This window comes from Danio aesculapii, chromosome 20 (genome assembly GCF_903798145.1).
Source record: "Danio aesculapii chromosome 20, fDanAes4.1, whole genome shotgun sequence".
Taxonomy (NCBI): domain Eukaryota; kingdom Metazoa; phylum Chordata; class Actinopteri; order Cypriniformes; family Danionidae; genus Danio; species Danio aesculapii.
This window is the reverse complement of record NC_079454.1, coordinates 53695073-53707477: the sequence shown is the minus strand read 5'-3', so window position 1 is coordinate 53707477 and position 12405 is coordinate 53695073. Positions and strand designations below refer to the sequence as shown.

At 39.3% G+C, this 12405-nt stretch overlaps 1 protein-coding gene across 2 annotated transcripts in view; it reads left to right on the top strand.

The window, feature by feature from the left end:
* The first annotated feature begins 1489 nt into the window (after positions 1 to 1489).
* fdft1 (farnesyl-diphosphate farnesyltransferase 1) overlaps positions 1490 to 12405 on the top strand; it is a 31916-nt gene continuing 21000 nt past the window's right edge. The window contains exons 1-2 of one of the 2 annotated variants that reach the window (XM_056445406.1): positions 1490 to 1664; positions 10203 to 10300. In XM_056445406.1, coding sequence (XP_056301381.1) covers positions 1566 to 1664; positions 10203 to 10300 — 197 coding nt within the window. In that variant the 5' untranslated portion in view covers positions 1490 to 1565. Of the gene's footprint in view, positions 1665 to 9871; positions 10301 to 12405 lie in introns of those variants that run through there. The other variant, XM_056445405.1, reaches the window with a different exon arrangement.

Genomic DNA, 12405 nt, shown 5'->3' with positions numbered 1-12405 from the left:
AATGAATTTCAAAAATGTCAAGTGTATTGCTGCAGATTTTTCAGCTGCACATCCCTTTGAGTGCAGTGAACTCATTGTTATGTTCAAGAAACCTTCAAGAAAGAAAGTCTTAGATGATTGACGCTTTATGACATGGAGCGTTATCCTGCTGGAAGTAGCCATCAGAAGATGGAGACACTGTGGTCATAAAGGGATGGACATGGTCAGCAACAATACTCAGGTAGGCTGTGGCGTTGACACCATGCTCAATTGGTACTAATGGACCCAAAGTGTGCCAAGAAAATATCCCACACACCATTACACCACCAGCAGCCTGAACCGCTGATACAAGGCAGGATGGATCCATGCTTTCATGTTGTTGAGGCCAAATTCTGAGCCGAGCATCTGAATGTGGCAGCAGAAATGGAGACTCATCAGACCAGGCAACGTTTCTCCAATCTTCTATTGTCCAGTTTTGGTGAGCCTGTGTGAATTGTAGCCTCAGTTTCCTGTTCTTAGCTGACAGGAGCGGCACCCGGTGTGGTCTTCTGCTGCTGTAGCCCATCCGCCTCAAGGTTGGACGTGTTGTGTGTTCAGAGATGCTCTCGGTTGTAACGAGTGCTTATTTGAGTTACTGTTGCCTTTCTATTAGCTGGAACCAGTCTGGCCATTCTCCTCTGACCTCTGGCATCAACAAGGCATTTGCGCCCACAGAACTGCCGCTCACTGGATATTTCCTCTTTGTCGGACCATTCTCTGTAAACCCTAGAGATGGTTGTGCGTGAAAATCTCAGTAGATCAGCAGTTTCTGAAATACTCAGAGCAGCCCGTCTGGCAGCAACAACCATGCCACGTTCAAAGTCACTTAAATCCCCTTTCTTCCCCATTCTGATGCTCAGTTTGAACTGCAGCAGATAGTCTTGACCATGTCTACATGCCTAAATGCATTAGCAGGACAGGTGTACCTAATAAAGTGGCCGATGAGTATATTAATCGTTTTAATTGTTTTTCTATTTTTAGACTTATACATCACAAATAAATACATCATAATCTCTATTTTATCACCATGAAGTGAGATTCGCTTTTAAACTTACATTTGTGAATGTGAAATTTATATAATTGATTCAATAATTTTCGTTTCGGTTTAGTCCCTTTATTAATCTGGGGGTCGCCACAGTGAAATGAACCGCCTGAAATTGATAAAATAATCTAGTAAAGTTTATTATAAAACTAACACGCATTTAAGACAGACTTTACATCAAATAAGCACCTTTGAGGTGATTCTGCTTGTATTTATACACCACACGGTGGTCCTAACGCTGCTGATGTCAATGCTGATCTAACCAATCAGCAGCCTCTCACCACTCAGCCCGCCTACTACTGGTTACTGGGCGGGCCACCACGCCAGTCGCTCTCGCCGCTGATTGCTCGACGCTCTCTAAGCCCATGACGCCACAGCCAATGAGCGGCGTGGGTCGATCGTGTGAGTGCGGGATTGAGGTGATGTAGTTCTGGATCTGCGCGGGTTTGAATGGAGACGCATGTTTAACTCAGTTGATCACCTGTAGAGAAGATCTTCAGCAAAGATGGACATCCTCAAGTCTCTCGGACACCCGGAGGAGATTATAAACCTCTTCAGATACAAGCTGGGAGGATGTCGAGCCGTCATGCCCAAATTGGATTATGTAAGCAATACATTTTCAGCATTTACCGCTTTACAACAATATCACGACATAAATCATGTCATATCCTGATGATGCCAGTCCATCAGTAGCTTATATATTATATTTATATAACGTGTTTTTCATATACATACTTAACTGTACATACTTTATATCTATCTATCTATCTATCTATCTATCTATCTATCTATCTATCTATCTATCTATCTATCTATCTATCTATCTATCTATCTATCTATCTATAAACACAATAGTTTTAATAACTAATTTCTAATAACTGATTTCTTTTATCTTTGCTATGATGACAGCACATAATATTTGACTAGTTAATCAATTTACAAGACACTAGTATTCAGCTTAAAGTGACATTTAAATACTTAACTAGGTTAATTAGGTTACAGCATTAATATTACTTATTACTTTCCTTATTGACACCTTATTAAATCATAACAATAATAATGCTTTTTTATTGAGTATATTTATTATTTTTGCTCGTGTTTTTCTCTCTGCTTTAAATGATTTTATTTATTATATGTTTGTATCATTTATATATTGTATCATATATACTATATGTGTGTGTGTGTGTGTGTCATATATATGTGACTATTTGTGTTATTATAAATGTAGAATTAATTACAATTATTATTAATGTAGTTAATGTAATTAAAATCTAATTTATTAGTAAAATTTAAAGCACTTTTGAAAAACTAATGATTACAGGTTCAATATAAAAACTAAAAAAGTATCGCTTAATAAAATGCAAACATTGTGAATTCAAGATCGCCACAAGATCGCCACTTGCTATTATTGCAATAATTCATGTCATCCCGATGTAATATTGCGCTCATATTATAAAATATTACTGTAAACAATGCATTTTGTGACACCACGAAATAAACTATTGAGCATAATATGAAACGATAGACGGTTTTTTTTGTCCATATGACATATATTGTCATATTGCACAGCTGTATAATAGGCTAGACTGCTCAGCAGTCTGTACCAGTCTGTTCAGCATATGTCTTAATGCATTAATTAATTATTAGATTTTTATTGCTAATAATATTTAAAAATGACTTAATACTGTAGTTGCATGAATCAAAGCTGCATAATATTCCACATTATTATTATTTTTTTCCATAATGCATGGGCATAAGCACAGTGTCAGCATCCAATGGATTTGATTTAATCCTGGATTTGAAGGGAAGGTTAGTTTTCCCCGAAAGGAGACTCGAGGATTCGGCTTATATAATGAGCTTGGAGGACTGGAGGGTCAGACAGGGGAAGATGATGATCTGACTGCATGTGTTTGACAGCTAATCCACAAACACACACTAACAACATACGACAAGACACGACAGAAACATTTAAATACCAGCCACTGCACTGCCAACGAAGTGGTAGGTTGCTCTAATTAATACATATTAAAGCTCTTTAACATCAATAAAAGGCTACTGAGTCACTGATGTTGTTAGGTTGCACTGAATGCCATCTGTATCTGCTGCTGCTTTCAGTAGAATGCCAACAAATGTCATGTAAAATGGTATTGAAACTCACATTGGGAGCATTTAACACTGAATAAAGCCCATAATCAGTACCTGAGGGTGATCATTGTCATAGTAGTTTATGTTGTTGTTATGTTGCTGCTTCTAAAATAGAAATGCTTCCTGTCTCTAATGTTTATAGGACAAAATCTCGCTTTATATGGAAAAGATGTAAGTTTTTAAATGATTTATTTATTTAATGGTGTTAAAATAATTAGGTAAAATACATTTTTCAGATCTAATTAATTTTAATTCAGACTAAAAAACTTTGTCAAACATTTTATCCTTAAAATACTATGAGCTTGTGAAAATCTCAGCAGATGTTCTGACTCTGATTGGCTGTATTTTTCCTCTCGACTCCGCCCATAAGTGTTTATTTTCAGCTGTGGGTTCAGTGTTGTGTCGCTCCCGCCAATATCAAAACAGCAGCTACTGAAGAGGCGGGGCTAAAGGTTGTAAGGCCTCATCTGTCCAAATTTAGGTAAACAATTAAATGTACGGGATGGATGGATGGATGGATGGATGGATGGATGGATGGATGGATGGATGGATGGATAGATGGATAGATAGATAGATAGATAGATAGATAGATAGATAGATAGATAGATAGATAGATAGATAGATAGATAGATAGATAGATAGATGAACAGACGGATGGATGGACAGACAAAAGAATAAATAGAGGTAGATAGATAGATAGATAGATAGATAGATAGATAGATAGATAGATAGATAGATAGATAGATAGATAGATAGATAGATAGATAGATAGATGAACGGATGGATGGATGGATGGACAGACAAAAAAATAGATAGATAGATAGATAGATAGATAGATAGATAGATAGATAGATAGATAGATAGATAGATAGATAGATAGATAGATAGATAGATAGATAGATAGATAGATAGATGAACGGATGGATGGATGGACAGACAAAAGGATAAATAGAGGGACATATGGATGGATGGATAGACAGACAGAAGGAAAAATGGCGGGACATATAGATATACGGACGGACGGACAGACAGACAGACAGACAGACAGACAGACAGACAGACAGACAGACGGACGGACGGATGGATGGATGGAAGGATGGATGGACTGACAGGATAGATTACCCCAAGGGTTGCCACAAAACACCTCTGAAAACATTCTATTAGTATCATATTTTATTCAATTATTTTAGCTAAATGATTGTCTAACCCTAAAAATAAATCTGAAAATGAAAATTCCTTCCCCATGTTATCATCCTTGGCTTGTTTCAAAACCTGTTTGAGTTTCCGTGTTTTGTTGAACAGAAGAGGAAACACACTGAGGAACGTTTTGGGTGTACAGTCCCTTTGACGTCCTTGTGAACTAGAAATTACTGCAGACGTTTATTTCAGTAACGTCGCATTTCTGACTGAAACTGAATATTGAGTAGGGGGCGGTGGTTTATTTTTGAGCTCCTCCTCTCGTCTTTCATGCAAATTAAGCAACTTAACGGTTGGAGAGGCGTGGATTAAAGCTATAAATATGATTAGCTTTTATCCACAGCCTGGTCAAACTCTGAGCATGTGCGACTATAGTTCAGTCACTTTGATGACGAAAGCGTGAATGCTTGTGACGCAATCATCAATATCCATCAACAGACTGCATCACCAGGGGCCTCATGTACAAAGACTTGCATTGAATTCATGCTAAAACATTGGGTACACACAAAGCTGTAAATGTGCATACGCGGTAAAAAATTCAGATGTATGAAACACTGCGTACGCTGAATCCCACACATATTCTGTTTGTACATCTGAATTAACGTAAACGAGCGCAAAACCCCTCCCTGCTTCCTCTACCTAATAAATAGGGTAATCAGTGGTGTAGTCCTAAAAAAAAGGTGGTGTACTATTACACCGACCCAAATTTTAAATGAAAGTAGGCAAAGAAACGACGAAAGTCAATGTTTCTCTGATTCATTAGCTTTATAGTTGCAACCCAGGCTCATTCTGAGAACGTAGTCCCGGGGACGTTTCTGGAGACCGCGAAATACGTCCCGGGAGGTACGTATTTGTGCAGTTTTTGTTTTCGCGAGTCCGCGAGAGGCCGCTGTGCGCGTTTTTTCCCGCGCCGTTCTCGCGTAAACCCGCTAGAGGCCGCTGTCGAACGACCTTCCGCCTGTCTGCCTGGATGACAGAATGATTGAGCGTGCGACCGGCCAATCGGCTGACCCACCCTCCTCCGTCCCTAAACCCAACCAACGACGATTCACAAAAGCCGTCCAGAAAAAGAAAAGCCCTCGTCTGATTTTTACCACGTTTTCGGATTTTGACCACATTCTCACCCTGTGACGAACTTGTTCGCTTCATTTTTTGGATTTTGTTTTTGTTTTCTTACCTGATTTCTTGAACCGCTCTTCCCCGGACTCGAACCCGGTCGTCGTCGTCGTGGTCAGCCCCTCTCTGCGCCTCGAGTCCGCCGGAGTACACGAAGAGCTAACTGGACAAACTGGTTGCAGCGGGAAAGCCCTCCACACGGAGGCGAGCGGCCGGCTGGCCGGCCGGCAAGCGCCGAAGGGAACGGCGTCACACTGCCCCGCAGCGTTCGCTTAAAAAAATGAAATGCAGCCGTACGTACCCCCGGCTACGTATTTCGCGGTCTCCCCGGGACTACGTTCTCAGAATGAGCCTGAGTTGCAACACACACACACACACATATATATATATATATATATATATATATATATATATATATATATATACATGGAAAGACAGCTTTTTAACTTACTTTCTTTACTGGCTAATTACATTAAATAGGTTCCTTTAAACATCTTGTTTTAAACTTGCTTGTTTTAAACCAAACTATTAGGAGTCTGTCTTCTGTTGTCGCTATTTTATACTAGTAGTTACCCTTTTAAATTGCATATCGTTACGCGATTTATGAGTAGTCTTTGCCTCATCATGTTTAGTGTTATACATAGTGTCGGTCCCTGTATCGGTAGGCATGATTAAGACAAATGTGAACTGTTTTACAGAGGTGATTTTAGGATTTTTATTTTAGGGCAGATCAGGAACAGTTCCATTTGGGGTAAACAAAGAAAAATGTACACATATACATTAAGTAAGTATTTAAAATAATACACTAAAATTAGGGAAGTTTTATCAGAAAAATAAGTGAGTAAACCGAGGGTATATACAATTATTGATCCTCAGAAGTGGTAATACCCAAACAGCTCGTGGAAAAAAGTAAGCATACTGAGTATAAGTGCGTATAGCAAGGACTACACCACTGATGGTAATGACTCCACATTTGCAAAACCAAACAAAAAAGCAATGGCAAAAGCAAGCAAAAAGAGAAACGTCACAGAATGTGAATTGGAGGTAGACCGCAGAAAAACTGTGTTATTTGCAAGTTTGTCCTCCGGAATTAATAACAAAAGAAAAAAAATAGAGTGTGAGAGTTTAACTGACGCGGTTAACGCAGTGGGGTCTGAACATCACACTGTGAAGGAATTAAAAAAGAAACGATCTGATGTAAAGGTGTAAAATTTTGTAGTGTCTATTTAGGCTAAGTGCAAAAAGCACACCTCGTTGAAATGAGCTAGCTGAGTGATTCCCGCCCATCACTGTTTAATTAACAGAGACAACAGAACTAAAGAGAGCTGTGAACATCAGCGTGAGTGGCGTAGCTTGTAAAGCGCATGGTTCGAATCCAGCGTCTGATGAACTCATTCTTCGTTTTTCCCCCACTACATATCAGATTTTGCCTACTCTTCATCACGAGGAAGACAGGTAGGAATCATTAATAAGTGTGTGTATTATGTTAAGCGCATTTAAGCGTCACATATTATTTGCACATTTATTGAATGGAAATGTTTCCGATTCAAGTATGCAAATGCGTCTTCAGATGGCGCCTTTATAGCAATGTGCAGTCGATCGCTCCGTTTACATTGGGAAAACCGGCGATCTCTGCAAATTGCGCTTTAATGTTAGGCTGGTCAACTGCATGGTATGGAAACCTTATATACCTGCTAGACATGCGGATGATCCCGTCACATACAGCTGCTATTGCACGGCTCAAAGATACTTTATAGTGTGCAATTTAACACTATTGCCTCTAGGGGTCACCAATGGAAATAAAACAAACACCCACAAGAAATGCACATACACCAGACATGAAGTTGGCGTGGACCAACGTACGTTCTCACGTTAAATGATCGTTGGTAAATTCAAACGTGAGCGTGAAATCTGGCGTACGCAAAGTTTTTGTGCGTACGCAGCGTTGATACATGAGCCCCCTGACCTCCCGTCCAATCACACGCTCTCGTGCTTTTGTCATCAAAGGAGACACCCCTCGCTGCAGCCTGTAATGCGGTACGAAACTTGTCAGCATCACGCATGTGTTAAGCTGCGGTCACACTAGAGTTTGAGCTTGCGAAATTCTGTCGTACGGTGCTGCGAAAAGGGGTGGGATTAAACAAGATGATTAGACATTAATAAAGCGAGTGATTGCTCTATGTTTTAAATGTCTGTCCAGAGAGGTCGTGTTTTGATCCTCGATTGGTCTCATGCAGTCAAGTGATGCGATTTCGCAGGTCAGAGTTCACCAAGCTTGAACTTTGCACTGCAGCGACCTGCGAAACTTGACGCATAACCTTGCGTCTATGGGAGGAAAACTCCAGTGTGACCACAGCTTTAGCATGCATATGCGTAATGACTGTCCTGTAGTATTTGGAATTCATGAATGAATGGGTGTGAACAATTACGTCCATTACGTTGATGTGCATGTGCGAACGGTTGTCGCTAGAGTTATTTGTATCATTTATTACATTTCACTACGTAATGCACATCATCTACTTGTATTTTTTACGGTGGTTGGCATCCAGCATTTTGGTGCATTAGTGCCACCTTCAGCTCCGGAGTGTGATACAGAGAATAGTTTTAGAGATTAAAGTAATGGACACTACTCAAGTATGTACTATATTTGAATTTACTACACGATTGTGAGAAAAGTTTACACTACCTGGCAAAAGTATTGTGGTGGATCTCAGTTGTAAGAGCTACAAATATTAACTTGACAAGTTGATCATGTGTAAAAGTGTCAGAAGGTGGATTTCTCTGCTGAATCATCTGTTGATCTGCATCAATCATCACAGATACTGCAGAAGACCTACTGGAACCAGCATGGACCAAGATTCTCATAGAAATCTGTCAAGTTTGGTGAAGGAGAAATCATGGTTTGGGGTTACATTCACTATTGGGGCGTGCGAGAGATCTGCAGAGTGGATGATCAACATCAACAGCCTGAGGTATCAAGACATTTGTGCTGCCCATTACATTATAAACCACAGGAGAGGGACAATTCTCCAGCAGGAGAGCGCTCCACCTCATACTTCAGCCTCCACATCAAAGCTCCTGAAAGCAAAGAAGGTCAAGGTGCTCCAGGATTGGCCAGCCCAGTCATCAGACATGAACATTATTGAGCATGTCTGGGGTACAATGAAGGAGGAGGCGTTGAACACAAAGAGTCTTGATGAACTCTGGGAGTCCTGCAAGAAGGCTTTTTTCGCCATTCCAGATGACTTTATTAATCAGTGATTTGAGTCATTCAGAGATGTATGGATGCAGTCCTCCAAGCTCATGATGGAGTCAGACACAATATTCATTCTGTTTCCACTGCAGCATGAGCACATATTCTATACTGGACATTATTGAAGGTTCAGTGAGCAGACTTTAGTCTAAGCAGAGTCAGACCTTACTGTCCTAATCAAATCAGTCAACATCAAGACATGATCAGATTTTATTGTGCTCAAATAAGCCTCATCTAGAGGCCTTTACCTTTCATATGAGCCACTTCTGACACCAAATGATCAACTAGAAGTCCAGTTATTATTTGCTGTTCCTAAATCTTGGATAGGCCACAAGACTACTGTCAGCTAGTGTAAATAGTATGTAAGTATGCGATTTCGGATGCAGCCGAGTCAAGTTGCACATGCGCACTTCAATGTGCATGACATAGTGTACACATGACATGGCTGCGCTACAGGCTGCAGCCAGGACTACTTGCATCAAAGCGACAGGACTATAATGTGACTACATTCGCACATGCGCCGTGAACTGTTTAACCAGGTGTCTAAAATAAAAAAAAAGAGAGAAATAAAAAGAAGATACCATAAGACTTCCATAGTACAGAAATTACTATTACTATGTACTAAATTGCTAATTATTTATAATTATTATTATAATTAATATCTTCTATTGTGTTCAACAGAAGAAAGAAAGTCAAGCTCACTTGAGGGTGAGTAAATGGTGAGTAAATAGTGAGTAAATTTAAATTTTTTGGATGAACTCTATCTTTAAAATGTCTCTAAAATAGAGTATTTTAATCAAAACGAGGTGAATGATTGTCAACAAGGTCCGCTTGTTGAGAATAAAAAACACTGTGCCTGTGTTCAGTCATTGTGCACGTGAAAAGGAGTTTTGATCCATGCCTTTACATTTCCCAACGCACTTCTGATGAAGTAATGTGCAAAACAGGCCTGCAGCTGGAGGTGTGTCCAGACATGACTTGTTGAGTGTTTCACAGAAGAGCACGCTGGAGTTTTCCAGTATGAAAAGCGGGGAGGAGAGTCAGATCGCAGCCAATAATAATGCTGAAGTGCCTTTAATATTCTGTTTACATATCAGTGGTGCGGGAGCGCGCAGCTGTGACGGGTGCACGCGCGTATAACTTCCCCTCAGCGCCTAACAGGCGCTTTAAAATAAAGTTCTGCATGTAAACAATAGCACGGATTAGTTGTAAATAGGTGCATAGGCTGCAGGAGCTGGTTTGTTGATGGCTGGAGTGTGCGGGAAGAGCGCGGTGTCGTTCTCCGTGCTGAAGCGGTCTCTGTGGCTGCGCTCCCCGCGGTCGGTGCTCTGTCCCGGGCGTAGCGGCGCGCTGGAGGCCCGGTTGGCGGCTCGGGCGCCACACCCGCTCCGGGCTCTCAGACACCCGGCTAATGTGTGTTTCTCCTGCCAGGACTCCATGAGCGACACCCTGAGAACCTGCTACGACTATCTGAACCAGACGAGCCGGAGTTTCGCAGCGGTGATCCAGGCCCTGGATGGGGAGCTGCGGTAAGAGCTGCGCTGTGCAGCCGGGAGAGGCGCGCCTGAGCCCGGGCAACAGCTGCGCGTTTTCCGCCGATAAACATGTGCTTTACTGAGTGCAGGAATACATGCATGACCTTGAGGAACACATGCATTTGCTTTTTAAGAAGTTCAGAGATTCTTTAAAGCTGTGCAAATTTCCTATTGAGGTAAAGTTGGTTTTATATTTGCACATTTGTTCAGTGACAACTTGTTCTCTAGATTGTTTACCACGCTACTTTTAATATTCGGTCTGAAATCGCATGCATGACTTGAAAACAACATTAGCACTATTTAATTGACTGTGAACAATGTTGTACTTTGATAGTCATTGGTTGCTATTATGATTTCACTATATATAATTTGCAAAGAATACTTTTGTGAAGTTATATTAAGGAGAAAGGCAGATTGTGTGAATATAAAACCAAATTTACCTCAATAATGCAGGAATACATGTATTACATGCCCTTGATTAACACATGCTTTTGGTTTTTAAGAAGTTCAGCAAGTCTTTAAAGTTGTGCAAAGTCCTAAAGTTGTAAAGTCCTTTGCAACTTGCCTAATCTGTGATTCATGCTTGAGGGAAAGCTGGTTTATATTCCCACATTCAGACTTTCTCCTTAATATAATTTCAGCAGCCCAAAGTGGACCTTGCATATTCTAAACAGTGAAATCATATTAGCAACCAATGACTATCAAAGTACAACATTGTTCACAGTCGATTAAATAGTGCTAATGTTGTTTTCAAGTCATACTTGCATACGTATTCAGACCCAATATTCAAAGTAGCATGGAAAAATATATAGAGACCAAGCTGCAAGTTGTTACTGAATGAATATGCGAATACAAAACCAACTTTACATCAATTAGTGCATGTATGTGTTCTAAATCTACCATTTTATTAATGTCATACGCTTTAAAAAGCACATAACACATACTTTAACATTACTTTCCTTTAACTAAGGAACATATTTAGCTACTTTTTAGGTGACGACAGATTACTTTTTTCCCAACATTGACTAATATACTTAATATTTTACCAGCTTCATAGCTTGAGACGTGTTATATAGTTATTTATTTTTATTTTCCATAGTTTATATTAGGCATAGTTTGTAAAAAGCATGTTTTGTAATATTATGCATGCAGTTTAATCTATAATCTTTATCAGTATCCTAATAATTATATTGCTGTTAATAATAATTATGATGATCTGAATGCAGGAATACATGCATGACCTTGAGGAACATGAGTTTTTGCTTTTTAATAAGTTCAGTAAGTCTTTAAAGTTGTGCACATTCTTATTGATGTAAAGTTGGTTTTATATTCGCACATTCGTCTAGTGACCACTTGTGACATGCTTTACTATTGTTTACTACGCTACTTTTAATATTCGATCTGAAATCTCATGCAAGTATGATTTAAAAGCAGCTATTTGATTGACTGTGAACAATGTTGTACTTTGATAGTCATTGGCTGCTAATAGGATTTAGAATTTCCAAAGAATAATTTTATGAAATTATACTATTAAGGAAAAGTCTGTAAGTGCTTTACTGAATGCAGGAACACATGCATGCCCTTTAGAAACACACACTCTTGCTTTTAAGAAGTTCAGAAAGTCTTTAAAGTTGTGCACATTTCTTTGCAGCTTGCCTAATCGGTGATGCATGTATTTGTGGAGAATAAAGTAACATGTTACAATTTTGAGCCTATTTTACGCTTTAAAAATAGCAAAACACATACTTTAACATTACTTTCCTTAAACTAAGGAGCATTTTAACTACTTTATAAGTGACTTTAGATTGTAATATAGACCTATTACTTTTTTTTTCCAACACTGAAACTAAAAGACTTACTATTTTACCAACTTCATAGCTTGAGACGTGTTATATACTTATTTATTTTTGGAAAACCTCTACATTTCCATAGTTTATAATAAGCATAGTTTATAAAACAGCATTATTGCTTAAAATTTGCAACATAAGACAGACAATGCGGACCAGGTAAATTGAAAAGAGAAATGATTTGTTAACAAAAGCACTTAATACTTAAAGCAATCAAAGTCTGTATAAATGATTAGCAGTGAAAAGCACCCA